The sequence below is a fragment of the Notamacropus eugenii genome, chromosome 3, assembly GCF_028372415.1.
Source record: "Notamacropus eugenii isolate mMacEug1 chromosome 3, mMacEug1.pri_v2, whole genome shotgun sequence".
Classification (NCBI taxonomy): Eukaryota; Metazoa; Chordata; class Mammalia; order Diprotodontia; family Macropodidae; genus Notamacropus; species Notamacropus eugenii.
This window is the reverse complement of record NC_092874.1, coordinates 215789463-215809651: the sequence shown is the minus strand read 5'-3', so window position 1 is coordinate 215809651 and position 20189 is coordinate 215789463. Positions and strand designations below refer to the sequence as shown.

General features: G+C 34.0%; 1 protein-coding gene across 9 annotated transcripts in view; it reads right to left on the bottom strand.

The window, feature by feature from the left end:
- CAPRIN2 (caprin family member 2) overlaps positions 1 to 20189 on the bottom strand; it is an 81149-nt gene that overhangs the window by 45971 nt on the left and 14989 nt on the right. For 8 of the 9 annotated variants that reach the window (XR_011977118.1, XR_011977117.1, XM_072654403.1 and 5 more), the window contains exons 6-8: positions 19870 to 19952; positions 15260 to 15427; positions 8159 to 8202 (exon numbers count right to left, since the gene is read on the bottom strand). Coding sequence is in view for 7 of the 9 variants with exons in the window: in XM_072654403.1 (XP_072510504.1) it covers positions 8159 to 8202; positions 15260 to 15427; positions 19870 to 19952 (295 nt within the window). In the remaining 2 variants the exon portion in view is untranslated. Of the gene's footprint in view, positions 1 to 8158; positions 8203 to 15259; positions 15428 to 19211; positions 19326 to 19869; positions 19953 to 20189 lie in introns of all 9 variants that reach the window. The other variant, XM_072654408.1, reaches the window with a different exon arrangement.

Sequence of the window (20189 nt, the reverse complement as noted above, 5' to 3'; positions counted from 1 at the left end):
AACTTTTGAAAATCCTAGAAAATTAATTAAGACCTCAAGTAATAGCATCAGTAAAGTAGCACAATGTTTTTAAAAAACCAAACATCAGCAGCATTACTAACAAAATCCAGGACAAAGAAAAGAGAACTCCATTTAAGGTACAATCCTCCTTGAAAACAAAACTAAACTAAAACTAAATATCCAATACTGATGATTAGGTTATGCCAACATAATTATTATTTAAATTAATCTACAAATTTATTTCTTATCTAATTAACAATTATTAAATACATGTTAAAAATCACTAAACAGATTTTTTATTTTTTGTTAATTTTTTAAGTTTATTTATTTTAGTTTTCAACAATCACTTTGGTAAACTTTAAATTTTCTCCCCTTCCCTCCCCCCAAGATGGCATGCAATCTGCTATAGGCTCTACGTATACATTCCTATTAAACATATTTTCACATTAGTCATTAAACAGATTTTTTAAAAAGGTAATACTCATATGGAGGAGCAAAAGGTCAATAACATCTATGCAAATAATAGGGAAAAATTAGGAATGAAGGGGATTTGGCATTATTAATTCTTAAGTTATATCATATAGCAATAATTACTAAAACTCTCTCCTGTACTAAAAACATAAAACAGACTGCCTATATCAGTCTAGTCTTTGACAAACCCAAGAAAATAAAATACTAAAGAAAGACTTATTTGCTCAAGAAGAAGTACTGGGAAAGCTAGATAGCAGTTTGGTGAAAAATAGGTTTAGACCAGAATTTTAAATACCCTATTCCACAAAAAATTCCAAATGAATAAACAAACAAAACATAAGGAACCAACCTATTCATTCAAGAGAAGGATCTGTAACCATCCATGGCAAAAAAAAACAACAGACTATTTTGACTATACAAAAATTATGAAACTTTTACATAAGTAAAATGTAGCTTAAAGAAATTACTTTCTCCAGTCCATATCTTTGTACAATGCATCCAATAAATCTGACATACACAACATACAGGGAATTGACTCAAATTTAAGATTATGAATCAGTCTCCCAAAGCCTGTAATCTAAAGGTATGAATATGTAGCGATTTTTTTCAAGTGGCATTTTTTTTAATTTTTAAAAATATTTCCCTCAATTACATGTTAAAACAATTTTTAACATTTTTTTAAGTTTTGAGTTCCAAATTCTATCTCTAGCTCTCCTTCCTCCCCTCCCCCATCCCTACGACAGTAAGCAATCAGATATAGGTTATGCATATGCAATCACATAAAACATTTCCTTAACTAGTCATTTTGCACAAGGCTTGAATAAAGGAGAAAAACAGCATGCTTCAGTCTGCATTCAAACAATATTAGTTCTTTTTCTAAAGGCAGATAATATGCTTCCTTTGGGAATGTCTTGGATCATTGGGTTGCTGAAAATAGGTAAGTCATTCATAGTTCTTTACTGAACAATATTGCTGTTACTGTTTACAATGTTCCCCTGGTTCTGTTTACTTCACTATGCATCAGTTCATGTAAGTCTTTCCAGGTTTTTCTGAAATCATCCTGCTTATAGCACAATAATATTCCATTATAATCATATACCACAGTTTGTTCAGTCATTCCCCAATTGAATGCCATGAATAATCAGTTTAAAAAAAAAAGAAAAAAGTCCTCAAAAAATAACTCCTTGTTGGAAGGGATGCAAAAAAAACAGGTGTACTGCTAGTTGTTTCGACCATTTTGGAGAAGAAATTAGAAAAACAGATTTTATCTGTACAAAATTACTCATCTCAATACTATTTGTAACAGAAAAAGATTAGAAATAAAGTATATAAATAATGATTAAGAAATGCCTTAAAATATGGTTTTACACAAATACAATGTAATCACTGCATCATAAGAAACACATAGAAGAATTCAAAGAAATATGAGAAGACTTAAATGAACTGGTGCTGTAACTAGTGCATTCATAAACCAAAGCAACTATAAAGTCACACACGACAACATTAAAGACGTGGAGTTTGAATGGCAACAAAACTTAAATGAAATATGACAATAAAGTTAGTGTTTCCTTTCATAAATGGAAATGATACAGTAAAAATCAAAATTGGTCCAGATAGTCTGCAGTTCTTTCATTTTTATCCAGCTAAGAATGTTCCATATGAGGAAATATCTTGTATCATCGTTAGATTCTGGCCTTTCAAGATCTGTATTCTATTTTTTACCAGAGCACTTGTCAGTACCAAGTCAGTGGTCTTCAGGGCACATGTGGATGGGTATTTAACATCGTTAAAAGAGCTGCATTTTTGTGACTAAACCCCTGGTCTAAATCTCCTCAAGCACTACAAGCCAACCAACCACAAAGGCAGTGAACACAAGAATGCCAAAGAAATCTTGACATCATTGTTCTTCAAAACAAGTTTAAGTAGCAGAATTCACAGTATAACTAAACAAACCTTCCTCTCTCACCATGAAAGAGTTGTGATTCCTTCCTAATGCTGCCTATGGAAGAAAATGAAAATAAATCTTAAGACATTTGTCTGTCATCTACAAAAAACTGTATAATACCTATATGTTTCTAGTGGACTAATTTACAAATCTAAAGAACATGCTGCTAAACTTCTGGTTTTCTAATTATACCCATTTGTCTGAATCTCTTAAAATCAATGGAGATAATTGGCAAGTTATAACCTCTAAAGTTGGCCTCCCTTTATCGCCTCAAAGAGGCAAGAAATATCCCAAATAAAATAAAAACAAGGGAAAGACAAAAATTACTAAATGAAAAAAAATTCTGCAGGAGAAAAAAGTAGATTGCATTGACAAGTAATATAATAGCAATTTAAGAAATAATATAAATTAAAACAGAGGAGAATCAGAAGGCCACAGCTTTATTAAAATCGTCAAAAAGGAGAATAGGATACAAGAATTGCAGCCATTAAGAATCAGAACTCTTAAAAGGAAAATTTTTAAAAAATGGTTTAGGGAAAAAATTACAGAAAATAAAGCCGTAGGCTAAAAAAGTTGGTACATCAATGCAGAGACCTGAAATCAAAAATAAAAAATATTATAGTAAATTCAAATGACCACCAAGTTGGCATAAAATAAAATCTTTACAAACCAAAGACAAATGACTTTAAACGCAGAATGTAGTAAGGCAGTCATTGGCCTTTCAATAAAAGGCATTTAACCAAAAGCCTGAATACTACACTCCAGGAATTATTACAAGAAAATTGTCTGGAACTACTGGAAACAGAGTGCAAAGTGTAGATGGTAGCGTATAGACTATGACAGGGAAAACCCAGGTTTAAATCACCCAGATGTAAGATTTTCAAGGGTCTTTGCCACTTAGAAATTGCAAGAGGCCTGGAGGAGACAACTTACATGCAAAGTCATGTTTATCCTTACTCTCCCAAAGCTACTCAATGAGAAATAAAGAAAAGGCTAGCATATGAGACTAAAAAAAAGCAAAGACAACTGCTGGTACAGCAAAACATATTCCTTTTGGGGGAAAATGGATTTTTAAACAAAAGCATTTTTCTTTTTAAAGGTTTATTATTCCTTTTTTAAAAATTACTATACGAGTCTTTGAAATGCAATAATATGCAAAGAAAAAAAGGAAACATGTTGAAATAGCTTGAAATCTTATATTGATTAGCTGCAAGGTCTAGGAGACTACTGTCCCTTGGAAGTTCCACCTACTCAATAAGGTCATTAAGGGAACAAGTCAAAGTCATCTACAAACATGCCTGATCATAAAATAATACTCTAGAGGAGAAAAGAGGTACAAGAAACTTAATAGTTCTTGCGAGGAGAAGGGTAGCAAATCTGAATCCAAGGATAGAATGGGAAAGGGAGCTATTTCAAGTAAAACAAGCCACACCAAGTTGGATAGACACAGACAAAAAGAAAGACAGACATATTTTTTTTAAGTGAACATGATTCAATAATTTATGTATGCCTAACAGGGGAAGGAAAAGTATGTCTGTAGCAAAGTGAGGAAACTAACATAGGACTGTTGTAAGCAAAACTACAGGTACTTAGAGCTGATTTTTTGTTTTCATATTACCCTCATTCCCAAACATATTTCTTTCATTCCCCTCCTCAGGGGGCTATTCCTAGTAATGAAGATTAAAAAGAGAAAAATTATTTAAACAAAACCAATTAACCTATCAACTGTGTTTGACAGCTCCAGAGCCATAACATCCCACCTCTGCAAAGAAAGGAGGATAAACACTGCTCTTAAAATAGCTTTTTTTTTTATTTTTGAAGGGGAAAGATACTTAATCATAACCTCAAATATGAATGGGATGAACCCATAAAATATTGGAGGGTTATAGAAGTGACTAGAAAACAGTAACCAACATTAAACGAAACACTTAAAGCAACAGACTTAGTTAAAATAAGAGACTAACATAGAAAATACTAAACTTTAGCTGGATTTTTTTTTTTTTAAAAGCAGAAGGGCAACCACTTTGGACAAGCCAACAATAAAAATACAACCAAGAGAACTGCAATGCAAAGGTACCAGAAATGAAACAATAGCAATATGAAATTTATATGCACTGAATGTCACACTTTTTTCTTTAAGTACTTAAGAACTAACCACATTGCAAAAAGACTCCATTTAGAAAAATTTTCATTGGGTTCTTAAATCTAACAGCAAGAAAAAGAAAACTTAAATCTAAAAAAAGAAAATTATAATTATAGCTAGTATCATACAGAGCCTCTATGTAGGTACTATGCTAGTTAGTATTTTACAAATACTATCTCATTTGATCCTAACAACAACTCTGGGAGGTAAGAGCTAATATTATTATTCCCATTTTACAGCTGAGGAAATTGAGGCAAAGAGAAGGTAAGTGAACTGTCCAGGGTCACACAGGTAGTAAATGTCTGAGGCTACATTTGAATTCAGATCTTCCTGACTCCAGGCCCATCATGTAATCTAGTTACCTCAAGACAGACCTGTACTGATTACTGAAATAGAAATCCTGAGACACTTATTTTTGTAGTGCCTCCAGAAAAAAAAAAATCAGTTAAACAACCATATGAAAGATAGCTCCAAATTACTGATAAAAGAAATACAAATTAAAACAACTCTAAGATTCCACCTTATACTCATCAAAATGTAAGATATTTAAAATATCTGGAAATAAAAGTATTTCAAAGATGGAGGGGCTGAGAGTGAAACTGTGAAATGGCCTAATTATTTTGAAAAGCCGTTTGGAACTATGTAGGAGGGAAACGTAAAATGGTCATACCCTCTGATCTAGAGAGCCTGCTCATAGGTCAACACACACTGTCCCATATGGAACAAAAGCATTCACAGCAGCACTTACTGTGGTGGCCAAGAGTTTCAGTTAAAGTAAGTATTCGGCAACTGGGCAATTTCTAAACAAATCCCACCTGTGATGCTCACTGCCTGCATCAAAAAGTTACTGTAAAACGAGATATTTGGACTAGACAGCCCCTAGGTCCGTTTGAGGTCTGCCACAAGAAACAATGAAAAATGTAGGGAAACATGGAAAGATTCATGACAGAGCAAGCAGAACTAGGAAAATATATATGGATGTATAACATAACTGCAAAGAAAATAAGGAAATTTCACATAATGACCAAGCTCAGTCCTAAATAGAAGAGCTGAACACATGTGGTTCACGGAGGTGGGAGGAAGACAAGGTAGGATGTGGCACATGCTGTCAGGTACAGCTCACGTATTGATTGATTGTGCTGAAATTCTGCCCTTTTTTCATCTTTGTTACATGGGAAAGCATAATTCAGAAATGAATACAATATAAAAATCAAAAGCCATCCATTTTTAAAGGCAACAACAATAATAATAATAGGCTGTGGGCTAAAACAAACATTTCATAAATGAAACAGGGAAGAGATACTAAAAGTGCTAATGGAATCCTAAATACTGTCCAAGTATTTGGACTAAATGAGTCCAAGAACAAGTCACAAAAATTAGAGAAAATAATGAGAAAGCATATGAAAATCTGTGGGATGAAGTTAAAGGTATCTTTAATATTTTCACTTGAGAAAAAAGGAAAAAAGAGCTCAGAGAAAAACTGAAATAAAGAAAAAAGATTAGTGAATTGAGCCAACTACAATAACAAAATCAAAAGTCAAAGAAGTAAATATAATTAAAAACAAAAGACTTCAGCTGATAAAAATAAAATTGGTTTTGAAAAAGTCAATACAAGAAGACACTAGGTAAAAGAAAGGAAAACCAGATTGCCAAAAATTAATTCTCAAAGGTAGAGAGATTGGAAAATTCTGATATAAATGGATTTACAAGTGGATTCTAGAAAACATTTAAAAAACAAAAATTTCCACTACTTCATACACTGGTTGAATAGGGGTTGGGAAGAGGAAGGAGAATGAAGGCACCTTACTAAACTTCTCTGAGAAAACTGTGGTTCTGATAGCTAAACCAGGAAAAGAAAACAGAGGAAGAAAACTATATATTCAGTAATGAATACTGATGTAAAACTATTGATTAGCAAAGAGACTAAAGTAACATGTTTAAAAAATTATTTACTATGAACAGTGAATTTGATCCAGGAATGTTGACTGAGTTATAAGGCAAAATACTAACTGTAGCAACAAAATGAGAAATTGAGGTGATATGAGAGAACTAAAAGGAAGCAAAATAATCTTTATTTGGAGATACGATATTTATTTAGAGAACCAACAAAAAATGGCAGAGAACCTAAAGGTTTCATTTACGATAACAAAATGCATGAAAATACCTGGCAGCTAACCTACCAAAAAGTATATAAATATGACTACACGACAATTTATGGAAATGAGACCTGAGTTGGAAATTCTATTTTTATTCACAATTGGGCTATGCAAATACATTAAAATGATAATACTCAAATTACTCAAGATTTTTACCATACCAAAATCATAAAAGGAAAATTTTATAGAATGATGAAAAATAAGAAAGAAATGTAGCTTAGCGCTACTATATCACAAACTACAAAATAAAATAGTAAATAAAATGGAAAACCAAAAAAAAAAAAAATGCATATCAGTCTAATTTTTTTCAACAAATTGAAGAACACAAACTACTCTGGAAAATCTTTATTGGATAAGAGCTGTTGGAAAAGCTGAAAAACTTTTAAATTTTAAGCCACTATCTTACAACATATATGTCACAATAAATCTTAAGTGAATAAATGATCCACAGAGTAAAAGTCACACAGTTTTTAAACAGTAAGAAAATATAAGACAACTACAAGGTAGAGTGGATGGAATGTAAGTGTCAAGAAGACCTAACATTCACAATCTGCCCTGAGCAAGTCAACATCTCTCAAACTCGACTTCCTCATCTACAAAATGGGGATAATAACAGCACTTATAAGCACAAAAGGGTGTAGGGAGGATCAAATGAGAAAACGTATGTGACAACACTTTGCAAACCTCAAAGTGTTTTTTGTTGTTTAGTTGTTTTTCATTTGTGTCTTGACTTTTTGTGATCCCATTTGGGTTTTCTTGGCAAAGATACTGGAGTGGTTTACCATTTTCTTTCCAGCTCATTTTACGTATGAGGAAACTGAGGTAAACAGGGTTAAGTGTCTTGCCCAGATTCACACAGCAAGTTAGTGTCTGAGGCTGAATTTGAACTCAGGAAGATGAATCTTCCTGACTCCAGGCTCAGGCATTTATCTACCATGCCACTTAGCTGCCCTCTCAAAGTTCTAAATGATAGCTAATATTATAATCAGACATGAGTGAGAAGAGATAATACAAAACAGAACCTCAACTATATAAATTTTTAAAATTGTATTTTTCCCCAAATAACAAAAATCTGTAATATTCTTTCCCTCCCATCTCCCCCACCCCAAGTTGAAAAAAAAGAAATTCTTATAACAGAAATGCACAGGTAGGCAAATTCTTACATTAGTCATGTCCAAAAAATATAGGTCTCATTCTAGAATCTGAGTCTATCACCTCTCTGTCAGGAGGTAGGTGCATGTACTATCACTGGTTCTCTGACATCACATTAACTAAAAAGCTTTTATACAAATCCAACTAGAATCAGCAAACACATGAATTACAAAAAAAAATTAACATCTAGTTAGAACTCTGTCTCACCTTTAAATGCTAATCATTAATACTGTAGTGAGAAAGATATTCATTAATTACTACATCAGCAAAGCTCTTTTCAGTATCTCTTACCTCTTGTGGTTGTATCTCAGGCTGTGTATGTTCCATAAGAGATACTAGGGAAAGAGGAGAGTATGTTAGGTGAAATTCAAGCAAAGATTTTTCTCTCTAAACTGGATCACTAACAACTATTTCTTGTACCAAAAGTACACCTAAACATAACAATGTTTTTGATTTGTCACAATATATGATCTAAAGCTGTAAAGTGGTCCACCACTAGCCTTTACTCTTTATGGTACAGGTTTTATGATAAGCTTAACTTGATAGTTTTCATTAAAATATGGTTGTCATATTCCTCCCAATTAAAAGATGAATCTCCTTATTAAGCCCTCATACCTTCAAATACCTTCTATGGGGATTCATAGCACAGGTACAAGAAAAGGTACTTACAAGGTGTCCTGGGGCCAGCTCACATTGGTTTGTAAAAACCAATTGTTAAATGTTCAATGTGAGCATTTTTATCTTAGAAATCAGCCAACTCTACAATTCAGGTCTTCATTTATTGTTGTATGGATTATCTACTCTAGACTTAATAAAGTGGTAAAGAAAATATTAGTAATGTAGGTTAAACTTCATTTTTTTGAGAGAGTCAGTTATTAAACATTTACCAGGACACTCCTGGGTTAATCCAAGTTAATAACCCCTATGATCCAAACACAGACAGAAGCACCAGTAGTATCTCCCAAACTTAACAGGGGGGAGAAAGGAAAAATATGGCACTGAGTTTGGATGTTAATGAAAAAAGGGACAAAGAACACAATCTCCTTGGATTGATTATAAGAGAATTCACCCTTTCAATAAAAAGTTCATTATCTGTGTCAAATAAGAATTATGCCTGTAAGTTGCTCACACGTGAAGTTAAAGGAAAATTATTTCCATACATGCATAAAAAACCTCTGACAAAATAAAGCATTCATTTGTGTTAAAAACCCTAAAACGCACAGGCATAGAAGGGCTCCGTTTCGATATGATCAAAAGCATATATTTAAAACCACAAACTACTACTGTTTATAGCAGAGAAACCCTAGAAATTTTCTTAATATAAGCATGGGACTCCCCTCTACTTGGAATTATTTGACAAAAGTTCTAGAAACACAAGCCATAGCAACAAAGAACAAATATTAAAAGGTAAAAGCTTCAATCTTTTCATAATTATTTCCTTAACCATTTAACATCACAATAATATAAGTCTATGCTGCAACCTAAGAGGCCAAAGTTGCTTAGTTCTATGAAGACTTACCTCTTCTAGAAAAAACACCAAAAAAAAAAAATGTCATGTTCATCATAGTGGATTGGAACGCTAAAGTAAAAAATCAAAAGGTAACTGGAATAACAGGTAAGTTTGGCCTTACAAAACGCAGCAAGGCAGAGACCAATAAAAAACACTCTTTTCAAAAAGCGACTCTACATGTGGATATCAACAGAGAGTCAATACAGAAATCAGACTGATTATATAGTTTGCAGCCACAAGTAGAGAAGCTCTATATATAGTCATTTAAAACAACAGCTGGAGTTAACTATGGCTCATATCATGAGCCTCTCATATTGCGAAATTCAGACAAATTGAAGAAAGTAGGGAAAACCATAAGACTGCATAGGTATAAACTAAATAACATCCCTTATGAATATGAAGTGAAAGTGATAACTAGATCTAAGGGATTAGATGTAAAAGATAAGAGTACTTGAAGAACTATGGAGAGAAGTTCACAATATTGTACAGGAGGCAGCAACAAAAAATATCCCAAAGAAAAAGAAGCTCAAGAAAGAAAAATGGCTGTCTAAGGAGGCTTTATAAAGAGCTGAGGAAAGAAGGAAAGCAAAAGGGAAAGGAGAAAGGGAAATATATACCAAATAAATACAGAATTCCAGAGAACAGCAAAGAGATAAGGTTTCTTAAAGAATGCTTCAAAGAAATATATGAAAACAATAGGATGGGAAAGACAAGAGATTTCATCAAGAAAATCTGAGATATCAAGGGAATAGTTCATGCAAAAACAGACATAATGAAAGACAAAATGGAGGAACTTAAGAGATTAAGAAATGGCAAGCATATACAGAAAAGCTATAAGAGATTTTAATACCACCGATAACCATCATTGTGTGGTTACTGATCTAGGGCCAGACATCCTAGAAAATGAAGTCAACGTGGACCTTAGGAAGCAGTGCTAACAATTAAGACTAGGAAGGTGGTGGAATTCTAGCTGAGCTATTTAAAATCCTAAAAGACAATGTTGTTAAAAGTATTGCGCTCAATATGCCAGCAAATTTGAAAAACACAACAGTGGCCACTAGATTAAAAAAGATCACTTAATATCCCAATCCTAAAGAAGGGCAATGACAAAGAATTTTTAAATTACTCAACAATTATGCTCATTTCACATACCAGCAAGATTATGCTTAAGATTCTGCAAGCAAAGCTTCAGCAACATGTGAACCAAGAATTACCAGGTGTAGAGTCTGATTTTTGAAGAGGCAAAGGAACTAGAAGCTAAACTGCCAACATTTACTGCATTATGGAGAAAGCTACGGAGTGCCAGAAAAAGAAGTCTACTTCTGCTTCATGGCTATACTAAAGCCTTTTCCTGTGTGAACCACCACAAAATGTGGCAAGTCCTCAAAGAGAGGGGGGTACTTTTTGAAGGCTCCATTTTAGAAAACAGATACAATTCCTACTGGCTACGATGGTACAAGTTCCTCTGGCCTGAAAGGGTGCACCCAGACAATATCAAATGTGGAAGAAGAGAGTATGATATGGGATATTACCTACTTTGGAAGTAGATTTGGAATAACAATACTTGCATTACAGACTGTGCAGAGTGAAGAATAAATCTACAAGTATTGGTGATGGCTTTAGGTGAAACTGTGAGTCACTTGCTATTTGAAACAAAACAAAAAATTTCTTCTCATCTTCTCAAGATTATCCCCAAATATTTTCCCCTAAATAAAAGCTAATCCACTGTTCTTCCCTTCTCACCCAAAAACCTTAAAATCCCCTATATTCAGATGTTTGATTGGCTCTATGACTTACCAAGAACTCAAAATATGAATGAAACAGATGAAAGAATTATTTCATTGACACAAAATCATATTAACATGACCTGTTAGGCTGGAAGAAAAAAAAATCACCTTGTCTCCTGAGGAACCAATATAACAGGTCAAGAAGCAACAGTGAGAGCTGACCATGGAGCAACTGATTTGTGAAGGAGACGCGAAGGAGTATGACAAGGCTATGAATTGTCACCTTATTTATTTAACTTCTATGTAGAATACATCATGAAAAATATGTGTAATGAGTATTGAATGAGGAAGTGGATGAAGGGAAAGAGATAATTTAGAATTGAAAATAAAGTTTAAAGGAAATGGGAAAAAAAAAAAGGGAGGAAGAAAGGAAGGCCCAGAGAATTATCAAAGAAACTGAAATGATTAATAGTTATAAGATGGTAGGATACAGTATAAATCCACAAGAATCATTAGCATTTCTATATAGTACTAACTAAAGTCATCATTCTACAGAAAACTGCTACAAAATACCATGGATATCTGGGAGTTAACAAATTAAGATATACAAAATATAAATGAATACAGAAATGAAGGAGAAAAACAACTGGAGAGATTCACTGCTCTATCAATATAACTATTGCCAACACTAACTATAATATAGATTAAGTAGTATACCCAAATTAACACGGAACATATTTTTAAAAATTAATTCCAAACTTAAACATTAGAACAACAAAGCATTTCTATTTGGTTTCCTACTATATTCTCACCCAGGGCTCTCAGGATTACTTTTTATTCTTGTTGCCTCTGAACACAAGAACCTTAAAAACTATATATTTCCTGCCTCTGGTCATATTGGCATTCACTTTGCTGGAGGTGCCCCTTGTCCTGTCATATGTGGTCTTCTGACTTTTTGGCAGTTCTGGGGTAGAAGAAGGCATTTGCAATAATCTCTCATTGGATTTCTTTATTCTTACATAGTCTGGTGAGAACTTTAGGCTTTTATTAAAATAGTACTGAAAGTGGGAACAGGCATACAGACGGAGCTGTGAACTAATACAACTGTTCTGGATTTTAATTTGAAATCACACAATAAAAGTGACTAAACTATCTATTTCCTTTGTCTTAGCAACCTCCCTATCTTGCATATAGCCCAATGCATGAGGCAGCTACGCGGTACTATGCATAGAGCACTGGGCTTGGAATCAAGGAAGACTCATCTTTCCTGAGTTCAAACCCAACTAGACACTCACTAGCTGTGTGACCCTGGTCAAGTCACTTAATCTTATTTGCCTCAGTTCCTCATCTGTAAAAGTGAGCTGGAGAAGGGAATGCGAAACCACTCCAGTATCTTTACCAAGAAAACCCCAAATGCAGTCAGGAAGAGCAAGAAACAACTGAAATACCTGAACATATAGAAATATACAAAAATATTTATAGGAGCACTCTTTGTGGTAGCCAATCACTAGAAACAAATAAATGCCCATGAACTGGTAAATGGCTGAAAAAAACCCTACAGTATATGAATGGATTATTCTTACGTGATAATAATTAGTCAATATATAGAAAGATTTTTATGAATTGATACAAAGGGAAATGGTTGGCTGCTTCTTTGTTCTGAAAGAGGACCAAAATGACATCACTACGTTAAGAGTTAAGTTTCAGTGTGTCCAACTGTGGCTGATCACATACAATACAAGCTCAGAATGTTCAACCACAGGTAGAGCACAAATGGTCCACGTGACCATCTGGGGTGGATTCTCTAAATTTGCATTATCCTGCGTTTATTCTGAGCTATTTCAATTCTGCTTTGCTCATAGAGTATAGCACCTTCTCTGACGAGGGCATGCCACGCTAAGGCCCATGCCAGCATCTCCCAGGTCACACAATTAATTCCAAAGTTTTTAAGAGACCTTGAGAGGGTCCTTGAATTGCTTCTTCTGATCACCACATGAATGCTTGCCCTGTGTGAGTTCTCCATAAAACAGTCTTTCTGGCAAGCATATGTTCTGCATTCAAGCAACGTGGCCAGCCCCATCTGAGTTGCACTCTCTGAAGCAGAGTTTGAAAGTTTGGCAGTTTAGTTTGAGAAAGGACTTCAACATCTGGCATCTTATCCTGCCAGGTGATCTTCAGAATCTTCCTAAGACAATTCAAAAGGAATTTTCCTGAAATGCTGCTGGTATACTGTCCAGGTTTCACAGGTATACAACAATGAGGTCGGCACAACAGCTCTGTAGACCTTCAGTCTAATAGTCAGTCTTCTCTCCCATATTTTCCTTTGGAGCCTCCCAAAAACTGAGCTAACTCTGGAAATGTGTGAGTCAGCCTCACTGTCAATGTTTACATCCCTGGAAAGTATACTACACCAAGGTAGGTGAACTTATCCACAGCATTCAAAACTTCTCCATTTGCTATAATCGATGTTTCCACATATGGATGGTGTGGTGGCAGCTGATGGAGCACCTGTGTTTTTTTGGTGTTAATTATTAGGCCAAAATTAGCACAAGCAGCAAAAAACTGATCCATACTTTGTTGCTTCTCAGCTTCAGAGGCAGCACTAAGTGCACAATTATCTGCAATTAGAAAATCACGCACTAACACTCCTTCCACTTTGGTCTTGGCTTGTAGCCTTCTCAAGTTGAAGAATTTACCATCAGTGCGGTATTTTCCTGTAGCCATGTTCATTCTCATTGAAAGCATTTGACTACAAGGCTGAAAACATCATGCTAAAAAGTATAGGAGCAAGCACAGCCTGGTTTCACTCCACTGGTGACTGGGAAAGTAAAATCAGAGGATATACACAAAGATTTCAACCATCAAAGTGAAAAGATGATTAAAAAGAAATGGACTCAGTAATGGAAAAAACAAAGAAGGTCCTAGAAAATATTTTTTTTTTAAAAAAAAAACAGCTCCCATGTTGGTAGAAGGACAGGAACCACTAAAGTAGAATATTTATATACATTGTCAGACAAGATTTCTATATTAGATGTTTTTCACAAGAGAAGGTTCAGTCTGGAACAAGTGATGAGAAATGATTGATATAAAGACAAGAAGTATCAATGAAATTTTTAAAAGAAAAGATACCAAAATAATTTATATAGGTATGAGCTACACAATTCCCAAAGAAATAAAAAGCAAGAAGGGAAAAAAGCAAAAATATAATCAATCCTACTGTCCATATGGTACAGGAAAGACAGGTTATTTAAACAGTAATAATTTTAGGACAATTAATTTTATGTCTTCCAAATCAATTTTTCTTAGGAACAAAGTAATGAAATGCTGCATTTTAAGCATTTAGAGTGTTACTAAAAATGTTCTTTGCTTTCCAGAACTCAGAAATGTTGCTCCACTCCTATGAGAAATAAGAACAGTCAAAAAGAAGTTGTAGGATGAATTATAACTCATGAGTTGGAATGAAACAGGCACATTACAATGAGTAACAAATTATATTGCATAATTTTGCTAGACTGCTTTAAACTGTTTTAGTGGTAATTATGTATATATGATCTAAAAATTAAGAATGAATTTCTGAAAAAAACAAATCTGGATACAACTTGGGATATTATAAAATACAAAATACATCATCATTCTACAACTGAATTTATAAATTTTGTGTTATTTTATGTTTTAGTAAACACTTGCTTTGTGTTTTGGTAGTTGTTTTTTTTAATTTAAGAAAGCTGTGTTTTATTACTTCACAGGAGATGGGATTACCCCATTTTAAGCAAGTAATATTTTGAAGATATCTGTTTGTTCCCAATCAACTTTTTCCAGATTCTACTATACTTATATTTGGACAAAACAAAAGTCTATAATAGAATGATCTTACCAATAGTTTTGAAAGCTTATTTTAATCAATGTTTTCCAAAAGCAACAAAATTAAGCATAACCTAGAATTTATTTTAAGGTTCACAGCCTAAATAGCATCAGTCTAACATGAAGATAAGCTTTTCCTAAATAAGAGGCTACCCAGAAACAAGTAAAAATTTCCCTGATTATTGATAAAAAATATGTAAAAGTGGCTTAGGAAAAGCTAGGTGATTCACACTGACCAGTGTTAAACAAGCGGCTGCTAATACAGAATCAAAAATTCTACTATTCATATCAAACCTGATTCTTTAACAGATTCTGTCTGTAATAACTGCTTCTTCTCTGATTTTCCTTGGATTTCTTCATCCAAATCTTCTTTCTGCTTTATAATGTTGTTTCGGGGAACTGGAATACTTTCAAAATAGCCAGAAGTCAGCAGTTTAGACAATAGATCCTTCATGTGTTTGTCTAAGAAAGAAGGACATTAAAAGAATAAAGAACCTAACAATTTGCAAATACACACACACACACAGATGTGAGCACAGCAAAATTCAAAAAATAAAAACCGAAAAACATTTTGGTGTAACCTTAGATATTACAGAAGCCCTTTTTTTCTATAAGAAGAGGTAGAATTAGAACACAATTGGTAGTTACCTAAAAACTAGTCCATTTTTATGCCATGTAGAGTTTCATGCACAAAACCAGAATGCAAACTGGTATGGCAGGTCATTTAACCCAGGCTCCTATAAAATGATGTATTAGCTTAAGGGTTTCTAGTTGGTCCATCATGAAATTGAAATCTACTATGAGGGACAGCCAAAACAATTCTTTCCCTATAAACCCTTACTCAAAGTCATCAATCAAGCATTTATTAAGCATCTACTGTGAGCCAGGCAATGAAAATACAAAGAGAAAAACACAACATGCTTGTTCTTCAAAGGACTCATATTCTAATAGAAAGAGACAACATGCAAATATATACAAAAATACACACATGTATATGCTTTCAATAGAAAACCCAGACAGCCTCATGAAGAAGATGGCAGTAGCTAGTGAAAGATGGAAAAGAGTAGGGAAAGGATTAAAGCAGAGGGACCAATTAGAAAGCTACTAATCTAGTAAAAAGGAGATTAGTGCTTAAACTACAGTGGCAGTCACGTGAGTGAAGAGAAAGAGATTCATCTGAGAGATATTGGAGACCAAAAAAATGATAAGTTTTGGCAACTGATTGGATGAGGGAGAATGAGGAGTCAAAGGTGACCTTGTGGGTGACTGGAAGTTCTCCATTAATTCTAGTGGCTTCTTGGCTTGTCCTTGTTTTGGGACACTTTGAATTTGAGCTAACTACAGGATTCCGGTGGAAATATCCAATAGGTAATTGATGATGCTGGACTGAAGGTCAAGTGAGAGATTAGGGGGAGATATGTAGATGTGGGACTCATTTTAAAGGTAAATGAACCCATGAGAAAAAGTGAAATCACTAAGTGAAATAGTATACAGAGAAAAGAAGAAAGCGACTCAAGACAGACACTTGGGAGAACACTCAGTGAGCAAAGGAGACTAAGATTTGGTCAGACAGGTGGGAAAATCAAGAGTGAACAGAGTGGGCAGTGATGAATGCTGAAAAGAAGTCAAAGCATGAGGATTCAGAAAAAAACTAGTGAAGATGGCAATTAAAACACCACTGGTAATTTTGAAGAGCATTTTCAGTTGAATAATGAAGACAAAAGCCAGATGTGCCAATAGTGATCAACAATTAGTTGATCTAATTTTCTGGGAAAATTTAGTAGAAAAAAATTTTGGAAGAAGATGGGGCCCCTGAACTAATCTAAGGTCATTATTATCTGTGGCCTTCATTCCTATTCACCTGCTACTAAATAAAGCTGGAGAAAATCACAAAAGCATACTGTTTCATTACAAATTTATGTTACATAATCTCAACTGGGCTTTCACTACGGCAAGGCAATCAATCCTTTTGTGCTTCTCCAAATAACTCACAATCCCACTCACCACAGTGTTTTTCCAAACCTTTTCATCCCTCTTAAAGTGTAGTGACACCACCCTCCTTGCTATTCCTCACACAAGACACTCCATCACATAAATCAGTGGTTCTCCTCTACACCTGGAGCCTTCAAGTACCAGCTAAAACAATATTTGGTAAGGAAGCCTTCTTCAATTCAATTCCCCTTAATGCTAGTTCCTTTTCTCTGAGATCATAATTTATCCTGTAAATAGCTTGTTTATGCATGTGCATGTCTTCTCCCCCATTAGAGTATGAGCTCTTTAAGGGCAAGGACTGTTTTTTTTGGTGAGTTTCTGGCTTGGGTTTTTTTTTTTTTCCTTTCTTTGTGTTCCTAATACTTAGCACAGTTTCTTACACACAGTAAGTATTTAATACCATTGACTATCAATAGAATCAAGCAATTTACTATCACATTATTTAAAGACCAAAAAATTGAAGTATAGCTAAATCTATTATTCTATTACATGAGAAAGACTGTGTCTTTTAAATAAACACAATGGATTTTAAAGTAGTGATTTACAGCTAAGAAGCAATACCTCATTTTGTTAGATTTCATGACTATGGCTCCTGACCCCTCCTAGAAGTACTTTCTCAATATGAAAAAGATGCTAATTGCCCACATTTGTAGCTCCAATTCAGGATTTATCAAGTCTTAAGGAGTCAGCTGAGGTAAAGAAATGTTAAGTGATTTACTGTCACAAAGTTAATGTATCCCAAGACAGGATTTGAAACCAACTCTTTTCTGAATCTAATTCCAGTGTTCTAACCACACATCACCCTTACAGAAGTATTGTATGTTTTTTCTAAAGTGATTAGTAAATTCCATTTAAAATAACTTCAGACAATATAAAATACTTGCTAAGACTAACCCAGGAACTATAGGAATACAATTACAAAACATTTTTTATACAAATAAAGTGAGATGTAAATAACTGGAGAAATATTGATTGCTCATGGTAGGCAGAGTCAATATGATTTTTAAAAATGATAATTCTGCCTATAATAACTTACTTATTCAATACCATACCAATCAAACTACCCCAAATTATTTTATATAGCTAGAAAAAGTAATAATTCATGTGGCAGAACAAAAGATCAAAAATATCAGGGAAAAAAATGTGAAGGAAGGTGGCCTAGCAGGGTCAGATAGCAAACTGTATTACAAAGTGGTAATTACCAAAACAATTTGGTACTGGCTAAATAAAAAAAATGTGGTAGGCCAGTAAAACAGATTAGGCACACAGTTAAATTACCATTACACAATAGTAAATTACCATAGTAATCTAGTGTTGGATAAACAGCAAAGATCCAGGCATTCAAGATAAGAAATCACAGTATGAGAAAAATTGCTGGGAAAACTAGAAAGCAGTTTGGCAGAAACTAGGCATAGACCAATATCTCACACCATATACCAAGATAAGGTTCAAATGAGTACATGATTTAGACATAAAGGGAGATATAATTAAATTATGAAAGCATGGAATATCTTTCCTGTCAGATTTATGGATAAGGGAAGAATTTATGTCAAAACGAGAAATAGAGGACATAAAATGGATAATTTTGATGACATAAAATTAAAAAGGTTTTGCACAAACAAATCCAATGCAGTGAAGTTTAGAAGGAAAGCAGCAAATTGGGAAAATATTTTTACAGTAAGTTTCTCTGACAAAGGCCTCATTTTTCAAATATATAGAGAACTGAGTCAAATCTATAAGACAAGTTATTCAAGAAATTAAAGCTATCTACAGTGACATAAAAATGCTCTAAATCACTTTTGATTAGAGAAATGTAAATAAAAACAACTCTGAGGTACCACCTCATACCATCAGATTGGTTAATATGACAGAAAGGAGAAATGACAAATGTTGGAGAAGATATAAAAAAATAGGACACTAATGCACTGTTGGTGGAGTTGTGAACTAACTGGTCTAACCCTTCTAGAAAGCAATTTGGAACTATGCCCAAAAGGCTATAAAATTACGCATACCCTTTGACCCAGAAACACCACTGCTAGGTCTGTATCCCAAAGAGATCATAAAAATGGGAAAAAGACCCACATATGTAAAAATATTTAAAGCAACTCTTTTTGTGGTGGCCAGGAATTGGAAATTGGGGGGATGCCCATCAACTGGGGAATGGCTGAATGAATTGTGGTATATGAATGTAATGGAATACTATTGCTCCATAAGAAATGATGAGCAGGTGGAGTTCAGAAAAACCTGGACTTACATGAACTGATGCTCAGTGAAGTAAGCAAAATTAGGAGAACGCTGTACACAGTTACAGCAACATTGTGCAGTGACCAACTTTGATAGATTTTGCTCTTCTCAGCAATACAATGATCTAAGACAAGTCCAAAAGATTTATGATAGAAAATGCTACCTACATCCAAAGAAACAACTATGAGCCTGAAAGCAGATGAAATCATACTATTTTCTTTTTTTTCTTTCTTGTGGTTTTTCCCTTTTGTTCTGATTCTTCTTTCACAACATGACTAAGATGGAAATATATTTAATATGATTGTACATGTGTAGCCTATATCGGATTACATGTCGTCCTGGGGAGGGAAGAGGAGATGGAAGGAGAAAAATTTGCTACTCAAAACTTTATAAAAGTGAATGTTGAAAACGAAAAACAAATAAATTAATGAAAAAAAGCCTTTGACGAAGCAATACCACTACCATGTATATATCCCAAAGGGAAAAGGACCTCTATGTAAAAAAATAGTTACAGCAGCCCTTTTTGTGGTGGCAAAGAATTGGAAATTTATGGGATATCCTGATGCCTGATGGGAGTTCTGATCCTCCCCATATTTTAAACATTTAAGCTTGATACTAAACTTCACAGAATAAAGTTTGTAGGCATCCATCAAGCAGAAGAGACTCACATGTTGTTCCTACCACTGCTTTTTCACTGCCTTCCAAGAGGTCCCAAAAGTAGAGTGATGACTGTTCCATCTGGTCTTCAATACTAAAAATGAAAAGCAGCAAAAATAAAGCAACTTTAGAAGTATATTGTGGCATGGATACATTATGAATTCCTGTCCATATACAGTCAAAGAAATTTTGTTTCCAACAGAAAGGAAAAATTAAACGTAAACTGTCAAAACTGATTGGCTATTAGATTTTTAATTCAAATGAATTTATGAGACAATCTAACTAAAAAAAAAGTAATCTTTAGGCTAAGGACTCTTGATTGCCAGCATTC